Here is an 11,484-nt window from a genome sequence, read left to right on the forward strand (position 1 = left end):
AGTCCGCTTCAGATCTTCTCTCTCGGGTCCTCCCCCGCTTGCTCTCTCTCTCTCTCAAAAATAAACATGAGGGGGCACCTGGGTGGCTCAGTTGGTTAAGCGACCGACTTCGGCCCAGGTCATGATCTCACGGTTAGTGGGTTCAAGCCCCATGTCGAGCTCTGTGCTGACAGCCAGCTCAGAGCCTGGTACCTCCTTCGGATCCTGTGTCTCCCTCTCTCTCTGACCCTCCCCTGCTCACACTGTCTCTCTCTCTCTCAGAAATAAATAAAAAACATTTAAAAATTTTTTAAAAATAAACATTGGGGGAAAACAAAGAGAGCTTGAGAGCTTGAGAAAGAGGACAGACCCACACCCTGATCTCCCTCGAAAACTCTCAAAGGAGGCTCATAAAGGGCAAAGGAGTCCCAGTCAGTGCTGCACCTTGAACTTGACGGAAATCCACCCCCTGGAAGTTGCCAGAAGTCTGTCCAACAGGATGCTGGGGAAGGCAGTTCACAAGGAAGTGTGGCACTCAAAGCAATAGGAAACCGCCTGAGGTGGGCGCAGGGAAGGGTGCTGGCCACGGGGTGCTGCCAGGCACCCCAAGAGGCTTGCCCTCTGCCGGTGTGAGGCCTGAGAAGCTGCCCTGGGGCGACCAAGCTGGAAGCAAAAAAAAAAAAAAAAAAGCTTCTTGCTGCCATGTTCCTCTGGCGCCCTCTACCGGGAAAACTCAGCATGTCAGCCGGCACAGAAAAAATACTTAAATGGCCAAAGTCCAGTGTGGCTACATGGAGCTCTGAGAAAGTACATTGATAACTGGCCCATTCTGTGATTCCATTTGTATGGGGTTCTAGAAAAGAACGATCGCAGCGACAGAAAGCAGATGAGTGGTGGCCTTGGGGGGGAAGTAGCGGTTGACTGGGAAGGGGTGAACTTTTCCGAGTGAGGGAGCTGTTCCACCCGGGTCACAGGGATGCTTCTGCAGTCGAATACCGTTGTTAGAACGCCAATTGTGCACTTGAGGTCCGTGGCCTGTATTGAAGTAAGTTGTACATCAGTACAGGTTATTTTACAAAGGGACCCATTCTGGGAAATCTAGGCTCGTGTACAAATAGACACCCCCCCCGCGTGGACAAATGCAGCAGCCATGCACCCGGGATCCCCCGCTGGGACAGTCCAGCTTACTCTGGTGCCTGTCTGACCATGAGGTGCTACTGGGAGTAGTATTATTGGCATTGCTTGCTCACTGATTCTCTCTGAGGAGTTCCGGTTCAACGCGGGTGCTATAGGTAGTTGGCAGAGGGGGGAGGGGCAGGGAGCTTCACATGTGCCCACTCCACCCCCACCCCCAATTACCCCCTCCCCAAGGCAAATCCACAGAGGCATCTCACCTGAGGTTCTAATTCTTTCAGATGATCAGATCCTTCCTCATCCTTAGAACGAAAACTTATTCGTTGCTTCATGACCTTTGGGTCTTCTTCCTTGAAGGGCTCAAGGGCATGGCTTGGGAGTATTTGCCCTTCACCGCTCACAGCAACCCTTTGAGGTAGAAGCAGTAGTTATCCCCATATCACAGAAAGGAAGACTGAGGCTCAGAGATCAGCAGCATACCGAAGAGGTGCCCAGGAAGAGGCAGAATCAGGATTTGAACCCAGATCATCTGCCTCTAGTGGGAGCGCCGGATCACCACCCATCTTGCTGGGGGCAGCCGCCCTGCATCCTGAAAACCCTCAGAGGCTCCTCACCCCGCCCCCCCCAGATGGCTCCTAATCGGCTTTACGGATGCTGAATCTTCAACTGTTGGGTCTCTTCTCTCCCCATGACTGTTTTATGAAAATTTTCAAGCATATAGAAAAGTTGACATAATTATACAGGGAATAAACCCTGACTCCTAAGAAGGGGAGACGGTGGCAATACCCACATATTTTTTAGCCTGACACTAAAGTATCACCAGTATTAAGAGTTTGTGCGGTCTTCCGTATTCATAAAACACAAAACAAGATGGTACTGACATGACACCTCAAGTATAAAAATGTATAAATATCACAGCAGGTAAAAACATACATGTATAAACATACAAGGTTTACCCCATAAGTTATTCTAGTATACCATTAGCTGATAAAGTCAAGAAAATCATTCTTGAGTCAACGAAAATAAAAGTGCTAAAATTAGGGGCACCTGGGTGGCTCCAGTCATTAAGCATCTGACTTCGGCTCAGGTCATCAGCTCATGGTTTGTGAGTTCGAGTCCCATATCGGGTGAACACAAGCCCCACTTAAGGTGAACCCCGCTTCTCTCTCTCCATCTCTCTGCCCCTCACTTGCACCCTCTCTCTCCCTCTCAAAAATAATGTTAAAATTAATAAAGATAAAGGCAATACAAATTCACTGATAAAATTAATGAAGTAAGAACATCGTATAAAATGGAGACCATTTAATGACTCATGAGCCTTGAAAATGAAATTCTAGAGGCTCCCGGGTGGTTTAGTCAGTTAAGCATCCAACTTCGGCTCAGGTCGTGATCTCACAGTTGGTGAGTTCGAGCCCCACATAGAGCAGACTGCTGTCAGCACAGAGCCCAGTTCGGATCTTCTGTACCCCTCTCTCTGCCCCTCCCCTGTGCTCTCATTCTCTCTCTCTCTCAAAAATAAACATGTAGGGGGGGAAAAAAAGAAAGTGAAATTCTATTATTTGGTCTTTGGCAAAAGTAGGCTGTGGCTGGAGAGACCATATGGAGACAGAGGAGAACCGAAGGAGCCCCAGCCATGCGGCTGCCCAGCTGTTCGAGTCTCCCCATCGCAGGTGCCAGGCGCAGGTGCCAGGCGGGGCACTGAATAAGCCCTCAGACGCCAGGGCCGCACTCCTGCTGGGTGACAACTGAACTTGAGCCCCCGAGCACTGCTGACCTGAGCCCAGGCACTTCCCAGAGCCAGGGAAAAAATAATCATAAAATAATGGTTATTGTGAGTGGACTCCCGCAAACAAACCGGGTTGATGGTGTCATCACTGAGTCACGGAGGTATTTCGGGGCAATATTTTCCAGTCACTATAAAAAGGTCTCTGGCCCCACACAATTTGAGGAGCTGCTGAGGAGAGAGAGAAGCTGGTTTCTAAGGACGCTGTCACTTTAAATAGTCCTGCATTTTGTTTGGCCAGTAAGGGGAGAGCTTTCTAGACCTCTTTTTTTCCCATTCTGTGGATTTCCATCTCTTTTTATTGTTACTATTTTTCCGAAACCTTTTATAGAAAGGACGCAAGCTATACAGCCTGATGAATATTTAACACACACGTATAGCCGGCTCTCAGGTCAGGAAATGGAAAGAAAATCCTTTCTAAATGAGTATATCTCTGCATAGTCAGAATTTCTTTTTAATATATGTATGTATTTTTTAAGTTTATTTATTTATTTTGAGAGAGAGCGCGCACGCACAAGCAGGTGAGGGGCAGAGAGGAGGAGACACAGAATCCCAAGCAGGCTTGCGTCATCAGCGCAGAGCCCGATGCAGGACTTGAACTCACGAGCCCAGAGACCATGACCTGAGCTGACATCAAGAGTTGGACCCTCCACCGACTGAGCCACCCAAGCGCCCCTGCCCAGTTAGAGTTTTTAATGCCGCCTGAGATTCTCTTAGCAGAGAATTTTTTTTCTTTAATTTTATTTTCAGGTAATCTCTACACCCAATGCAGGGCTCAAACTCACAACCTTGCAATCAAGCGTCTCCTGCTGCACCGAGTAAGCCAGCCAGGTGCCCCAGTGACAGAATTTGCTGTTGCTCTTCAGCACATGTGGTCACTATGAGGTGAGCCATCAAGTCACTGACCATAGTCTCAAGATGCAGAAGATTCCAGATGTTTCAATAAAATGAAAGAAATGTATCACACCAACAAAAATACCTACCGTCGGAATAGCTAAAACGTGGAAGCAGCCATGTCCATCAGCAGATGAATAGATATCAGCAAAGTGGAATATTAAGCAGCCTTAAAAAAAGGAATGGAATTCTGGGATGCCTGAGTGGCTCATTCGGTTAAGCATCCGGCTCTTGATTTTGGCTCACGTCATGATCTCAGGGTCGTGGGATCAAGCCTCAAGTCGGGCTCCACGCTAGGCATGGAACCTGCTTGAGACTCTCTCTCCCTTTCTCTCTGCCCCTCCCCCATGCTCTTTGTCTCTTTAAATTAAAAAAAAAAGAAAAGGAATTCTGATATCTGCTACAACACAGATGAACCTTGAGAACACTATGCTAAGTGAATAGGTCGGTCACAAACCAATGCTGTACGATTATTCTTCTAATATGTGTTGTTTAGAGTCGTCAAGATCATAGAGATGGAAAGAACAGTGGTTAGCGGGGCAGGAGGGAACGGGTGGTGGGGAATTACTGTTTTACCAGGTGGAAAGACTTTGGGAGCTGGGTGGCAGCAATGGTAGCACATTAGTATATTGAACATCACTGAAATGTACACTTAAAAATGGTTATGATGGGGCGCCTGGGTGGCTCAGTCGGTTAAGCGTCTGACTTCAGCTCAGGTCATGATCTCACGGTTCTAGAGTTCAAGCCCCATGTCAGGCTCTGTGCTGACAGTTGGAGCCTGGAGCCTGCTTCAGATTCTGTGTCTCCCTCTCTCTCTGCCCCTCCCCTACTCATACTCTGTCTCTCTCTCTCCCTCTCTCAAAATAAACATAAAAAATTAAAACAAGAAAGAAAGGATCTGAGGCAGCCCACAAAAACATGTAGCACATTAACATTAAAACATTTTTTTAAATGGTTATGATGGTAATCTTTATGTTGTTTGAATTTTCCCACCAAAAAAAAATGGAGAAAAAGAATTAGTCCCATAAACAGGCAACAAATATAAATAAAGTAGATTTCTGAATTAAAAAATAATAATCAACTAGTAATCAGTACTTAAAAACAGCATGGCTTAAAAACAAAAAATCAAGGGTGCCTGGGTGGCTCAGTCGGTTAAGCGTCCAACTCGATGTTGTGAGTTTGAGCCCCGCATCGAATTGCAGTCAGTGCAGACCCTGCTTGGAATTCTCCCTCTCTCTCTCTCTTTCTCTCTGCCCTTTCCTGGCTTGTGCTATCTCTGTTTCTCTCAACATAAGTCAATAAACTTAAAAAAAAATCAAAGAAACCAAAAATACACGCTGTTCCTGAATTACCTGTACTAGGCTCAAAGGAGATAAAAATACATTTCATAAGCAGGAAGTGGATAGTCAGGATTCGAACCCCGACTGGTCTGTGTCTGCAGTCAAGGCGCCCATTGTTTCTTATCAGGGGCTCTTTTGGCTTTTGGAGCAGGACAGTTCTTTGCGGAAGGGACCCATCCCACACAGTGTAGGTCGCTGAGCGCCGTCCCATTTAGCTAGAGCTGCGTAAGAGACGACTCAAAACCTAGTGACCTAAAATAACCTTTCTTTGATTGTTTCACGGCTCTGGGGGTTGGCTGGGCTCAGCTAAGCTGATCTTAGGGGCTCACGTGCAATGCCATCTAACAGTGGCTGGGGTTGGGTCATCAGAAGGCTTATTCGCCCCTGTGTCTAGCCCCTGGGATGAGACTCAAAACAGCCGGGGCTCCCAGACTTTTCCCTGCCTGAATTCATGGGGTCTCCCCAGCAGGGTGACCCCAGGGCAAGCCAGACTTAACGCGGTGACTCGGGCAGTGGTGCGCTGGAGCTGGTGTGCCCGGCTTACGAGAGCAGACTGTGGGCTCCTCTCCAACCCCGCAGTTCAGGGACTTCATGTTAGTAGCTTGCAGTGAGCAGCAGCAGGTGTTTTTACACAGACGTCAGCAAGTGCTATGAACCCAGACTCTTCTTCTCCTCGCCATGAAACATTTAGCAGCACACCACTGGACTCAGGGCTCCTGTCCCAAGAAAGCCAGGCAGTGGCTGTATCTTCTTTTACGACCCAGCCTTGCAAATCTCTTAACAGTGTCGCGTTGCGGTGCTCTGAAAGTTGAAGCAGTCACAGAGGTCTGCCCTTGTCAAGGGGAGGGGTGTGGACTCTTAATGGAGGGGCGTCAAGCCCTAGAAAAGCCTGTGACAAAGGAGACGTTATTATATTATGGATGGAGACTGCCTGCCAGTAGCATCCCCTAGTCACCGCCCCAGTCAGCCAGTCCGGAAAGTCACGACACCCCTCCCCCCAATGCACAGAGTCCCAAACCCTCAGACAGCGGGGCATTGTCGTGCCTTCCACGTCCCACACTGACTCAGCCAGTAGTTGGCATTCAGCTGTGTGGGCATTATGGCCATAAGGCTCCCTGTGGCCCTCAACAGAGAGTCCCAAACAAGGAATTTGTTTTGTTTTTCGTTTTTAAAGGTTAATTTTACTTTTGAGAGAAAGAGAGAGCATGTGCATGTGGGGGAGGGGCAGAGAGAGAGGGAGACGCCAAATCCAAAGCAGGCTTCAGGCTCTGAGCTGTCAGCACAGAGCCTGACACAGGGCTTGAACCCACGAACCGTGAGATCATGACCCGAGCAGAAGTGGGACGCTTAACCGACTGAGCCACGCAGGCGCTCCCCAAACAAGCATTTTGCATACTCAGGGCTCATAAGGTACATCCATTGAAGGCCCTTGCTCCTTGGTGAGATCTGCCTGGACTCATTTTGTCATGAGACCACCCTGGCTCCAGAGACCCCTTGCTTGCCAGCGTCCAGCACATTCTTTTTCTGTTTTGTTTTTGTTTTTGTTTTTTTTACCACTACATTCTTGAGAACTAAGCTAGGAAACCACACTCCGGTGAGTTTCACATCCATGACAGGCAAATGGGTACACTTGCTATTAAATTGTTGCTAATTATCAACGCCACTAAGAACCACTTGGGGAAAAGCACGCCTCGTCTCTTTTTTTTTTTTAATGTTTTATTTATTTCTAGGAGAGAGAGAGAGAGACAGTGTGAGCAGGGGAGGGTCAGAGAGAGAGGGAGTCACAGACTGAAACAGGCTCCAGGCTCTGAGCTGGCAGTCAGCACAGAGCCCGACGCGGGGCTCGAACCCACGAACCGCGAGATCATGACCTAAGCGAAAGTCGGACGCTTAACCGACTAAGCCACCCAGGCGCCCCACGCCTCGTCTCTTGAAACCTGTCTTATAACCAATCACTGAGTCAGGGTGAAGGGGGTTTTAGGACCCATGTGGGTGGATCCTAGCCTGATACCGGCTTCTTTCTTAACAAAACCTTAATCAACTGATTTCAAAATAATAACAGCTGTCATGAGTTGAGCACCTCCAGACATCAGACGACATAACGACATAATGGGCATTAGACTGTTGAAGCCTGTTAACCCAGGGCAACCTCCCATGATCGTTTAGCCCATTAAACAAGATGATGGGATTCAGTGAGACGACCCAGCTTAAAGGCTCAGCGCAGTGGCTTAATAAGGGCCCAATAAATGTCACCAGATGAAAGAATCGTAGCTCAACGGCTATCCGTCATTCTTTTATGATGGATAATAATAATAGCAACTAACATAATTTGGTGTTCAATATTAATTTAATATCACCCTTCTATCTGAGATATCAGCGGTTTTTCTTAAGTGCTTTGCAAATATTAACCCAGTTCATCTTTACAACAACCCTGTTAACATCCTCATTCTCAGAGAAGGAAATGGCACTAACAGCTTGAGCGATGTGCCCTTGATCATATAACGAGCTAGAGGCAGAGCCAGAACTTGAACCCAGGCTGGCCAGGATCCAGCCACAAGGTGCTGATCGCTGGGCAACTCTGCCCCAATGGGGAAAATGAAATGAGCTTCTCACTAGGTCTGGAGCCCAGTCACTGAGTTCTTGCTAAGTAAAGGTGTTTCACCTTGCCATGCCTCAGTTTCCTCATCTGTGGAGTGGGTTTCTGATGTGATGACCCATTCGTTCATTCAATGAACATCTCTTCATTGAACACCTACTGTGTGTCCGGCACTGGTGTGGACAGCGTGGTGTGTAGTGTACAGAAGAAACAACTCTTCCTCGTGGTGATTACAATGCAGTTAGGGAGACAGGCAGTAAAGAAGGTATTAAGTAAATTATATACACTTATGTGTGTGGTGCATTAAGAGGTGGTAAGAGGGGCGCCTGGGTGGCTTAGTCGGTTAAGTGTCGACTTCAGCTCAGGTCATGATCTTGTGCTCCATGAGTTCGAGCCCTGCTTCTGGTTCTGTGCTGATAGCTCGGAGCCTGGATGCTGCTTCGGATTCTGTGTCTCCCTCTTTCCTCTGCTCCTTCCCCACTCGCACTGTGTCTCTGTCTCTCAAAAATAAATAAACATTAAAAATTAAAAAAAAAAAGAGGTGCTAAGAGCTTTAGAGAAATATAAAGTAAGGAAAAGCGAAGGGNCCCCCACTCGCACTGTGTCTCTGTCTCTCAAAAATAAATACACATTAAAAATTAAAAAAAAAAAAGAGGTGCTAAGAGCTTTAGAGAAATATAAAGTAAGGAAAAGCGAAGGGGGAGTCGGTGGTGGTCAGGAGGACCTGAAATTGTAAATAAGGGGCCCTTCTCATGGAGACGTTGACATCTGAGCCAAGACTTGAAGTATGGAGGTGAGCATAGAAATTCTCTGGATCCAGGGGGCAGGACCCTGAGGCGTGGGGGCTGGTGTAGCTGGGCAGAGGGGGTGAGGGCGAGATGGAGGCAAGGAGGTGAAGGCGGCAGACAGTGTGAGAGCCTGTAGGCCACAGTGAGGACTCTGCCTTTATTCTGAGTGAGGTGGACCCCGAGGGGGGGTTCCGAGCAGGACAGGGACAGGACCTGACTCAGGTGCTTGCCCCGACCCGGCGACTAGTATGGAACAGACAACTGGGGAAAGAAGCAGAGAGACAGTGATGAGCCAGGTGGGAAGTGAATAAATGGACAAGATCCCCAAGGGACTGAGTGGTGATGGAGAATACGGGAAGTTCAAATACCAATCCCTGACATGGCCAGATCAGAGGGAGGATGGACAGTCAAGGGGACTCAGAGCCACCGGGAGGGGTCCAGAGGTTGTGGTGGCTTGGGGCCAAGTGAAGAGGGACTAACCTTCCATGTCAGGTGCTGTGAACAGGTCAAGCAAGGTGAGGACTGAACCCTGACTTGGATTTAGCACCAAGGGGGTCACTGGTGACCTTGAAATTTCAGGGGCGCAAAGCCTGATTAGATAAGATTTAAGAGGGAACAGAAGTAGAAAATATGGAGGCAGAGACTGGAGACAGCTTTTTTGAGAAGTTTTACCATAAAGAGGAGCAAAGAGGGGCGCCTGGGTGGCTCAGTCGGTTCGGCATCCGACTTTGGCTCAGGTCATGATCTCACCGTTTCTGGGTTGGAAACCCGCATCGGGCTTTGTGCTGATGGCTCAGAGTCTGGAGCCTGCTTTGGATTCTGTGTCTCCCTCTCTCTCTGCCCCTTCTCTGCTCATGCTCTGTCTGTCTCTCTCTCAAAAATAAACCAACATTTAAAATTTTTTTTAAAAAAGGAGCAAAGAAATGGGGGCAGAGCTGGAAGGGAAGGTGAAGTCAAGAGAGGGTTTGTTTTCGGATGAGAGGGATGACTGTGTGGACTGCTGAGAATGATCTGGTTTGGAGGGGAGCCCAAGGCACCGCAGAGAGCGGGGAGAACTTGACACGGAGTCCTGGAGTGAACGGAGGGGTGGGAGCAGCCCACGCACGGGCATGACATTTGCAGGGCTTGCAGGGCCGTCACAGGGGAAAGCACAGAAGCCACGGGGCAGGTAGGTGGTAGACAGGGTGGTGGGTACCTGTGAAAGTTCACTTCTCATCGCTTGTGTTTTTTTCTGCAAAATAAGAAGCCAGGGGAAAGTGAAGAGGTGGAAGGTGATAAGCTAGGCTAGCGCCTGGGAGAAGGCGTGAAATAGTTACATATAGACAGGAGGGGATAAGAGAAATGTTCTGTAGCTGCTGGCTGCCCAGCCAGGGCAACGGCAACATTCAGAAGCGGGTGAGGGTGAAGTTCACAAACTTGACGTGAGACCAGCCAGTGGAGTTGTGCGTTCTTCGGCCACCTTAAACTGGGTAGGCAGAGGGCAGATTGAAGCAAGGGCACATGTTGGAGGGAGCCGGAGGCCAGGATTTATGCAAAGAATGTTTTTAACCAGTATCTAAGCAGTTTAAGCTGGATTAGGAAGTCATGAGGACCTGAGAGGGTGAGGGGCGGTGAAAAGGAGATAGACACAAAGCATGGGGGAATCACAGTGGGCTGGAAGGATTGTGGGGATCTGTGGCACTGGAAGGAAAGAGCTGGAGAGAGAAAGGGTGATGGGTGGCGAGTGAGCTCCCGGAGACTGAGATTCTGAAGAGTCTGTGATTATTGAGACCAGGTCTAGGGGTGGCCATAGAAGGGAGGGGCCGAGAGGAGAGCAAGTCAGGGAACAGTGAGGCTAGTGGCCTAAGGATCAGCTACCTGGGTGTGGAAATCACCGGGAATGTTGACGAGAGCAGCTTGAGTGGCAGTGAGCCTGGAGCTAAAATCACGCAGCAGGTAGCCACCTGGGTCAGCACATGATGCACAAGGCGGTCTAGTGAACCATTTAGTCTGATGACACAGGAATCATACATGGGGACATGGAGAGTTTGGGGGGAGGGTGGAAGAATGATCTGGAAGCAGCACCAAGAGGCAAGATTTACCCACTTGGAAGGGCCACAGGGGAGCTGGGTTTTGGTTTGGAGCTAGGTGACAAGAATGTTCGGTGAAGAGATGGAGGAAATAGATTTTGCTAAAGACAGTTCAGAAGTTCCGAAGGCCCAAGGGGTTGGAGCAGGTTGGGCGATGGGGTGGACAGAGATGGTTTCCTCCTCGGTGGGTTTTTCTGTGTGTTCATGGTCATACATGTAAACTGATGGCATCGGCCAGATATGGAAGCCGTGGTTAGGAGTCGTGGGGGTCATGGTCAGATTAGGGGTCTTTTGCTGGAGGGGGAAAGGTGAGAAGCCGATCGCGCCCAGAGCCAATGGTCAGGAAATAGGTGCCCGGTGTTCACGGCCCTAGTAGGCCCCTGGTCCTCCACTGGAGCTGCTGGGGTCATGGTCAAGTTGCAGAGACCTTGCGTCCCGGGAGAGATGAAGGGAGGCCAAACTGCCCTGACCTGCTGACCCCTCTCAACCCGCAGGACTCCAGCGGCCTGAGATGGGCGCCCGACCTTCGCGGCGGCGGCTGCCCGCGGACCAGCCCATAGCCTTGGACGCGCTGCCCCCGGAGCTGCTCGTGCAGGTGCTGAGCCACGTGCCGCCGCGCGCATTAGTGACGCGCTGCCGCGCAGTGTGCCGCGCCTGGCGCGACGTGGTGGACGGGCCCACCGTGTGGCTGCTGCAGCTAGCCCGGGACCGCAGCGCCGAGGGCCGCGCACTCTACGCGGTGGCCCAGCGTTGCCCGCCCAACGGCGAGGACGAGGAGTTCCCGCTCTGCGCACTGGCGCGCTACTGCCTGCGCTCACCCCTCGGCCGCAACCTCATCTTCAACTCCTGCGGAGAGCGTGCGTGCCGGGGGCGGGGCCAGGGGCGGGACCGGGGAGACCCA

At 50.0% G+C, this 11,484-nt stretch overlaps 1 protein-coding gene across 1 annotated transcript in view; it reads left to right on the forward strand.

The window, feature by feature from the left end:
- Window positions 1-3,745: 3,745 nt before the first annotated feature.
- The window catches only part of FBXO17 (F-box protein 17), a 13,616-nt gene continuing 5,877 nt past the window's right edge, over window positions 3,746-11,484 (forward strand). The window contains exons 1-2 of the mRNA XM_077773859.1: window positions 3,746-3,781; window positions 11,078-11,440. Coding sequence (XP_077629985.1) covers window positions 11,095-11,440 — 346 coding nt within the window. The 5' untranslated portion in view covers window positions 3,746-3,781; window positions 11,078-11,094. The remainder of the gene's footprint in view (window positions 3,782-11,077; window positions 11,441-11,484) is intronic.

This window comes from Crocuta crocuta, unplaced genomic scaffold, assembly GCF_008692635.1.
Source record: "Crocuta crocuta isolate KB4526 unplaced genomic scaffold, BGI_CrCroc_1.0 scaffold267, whole genome shotgun sequence".
In the NCBI taxonomy this organism is placed as follows: domain Eukaryota; kingdom Metazoa; phylum Chordata; class Mammalia; order Carnivora; family Hyaenidae; genus Crocuta; species Crocuta crocuta.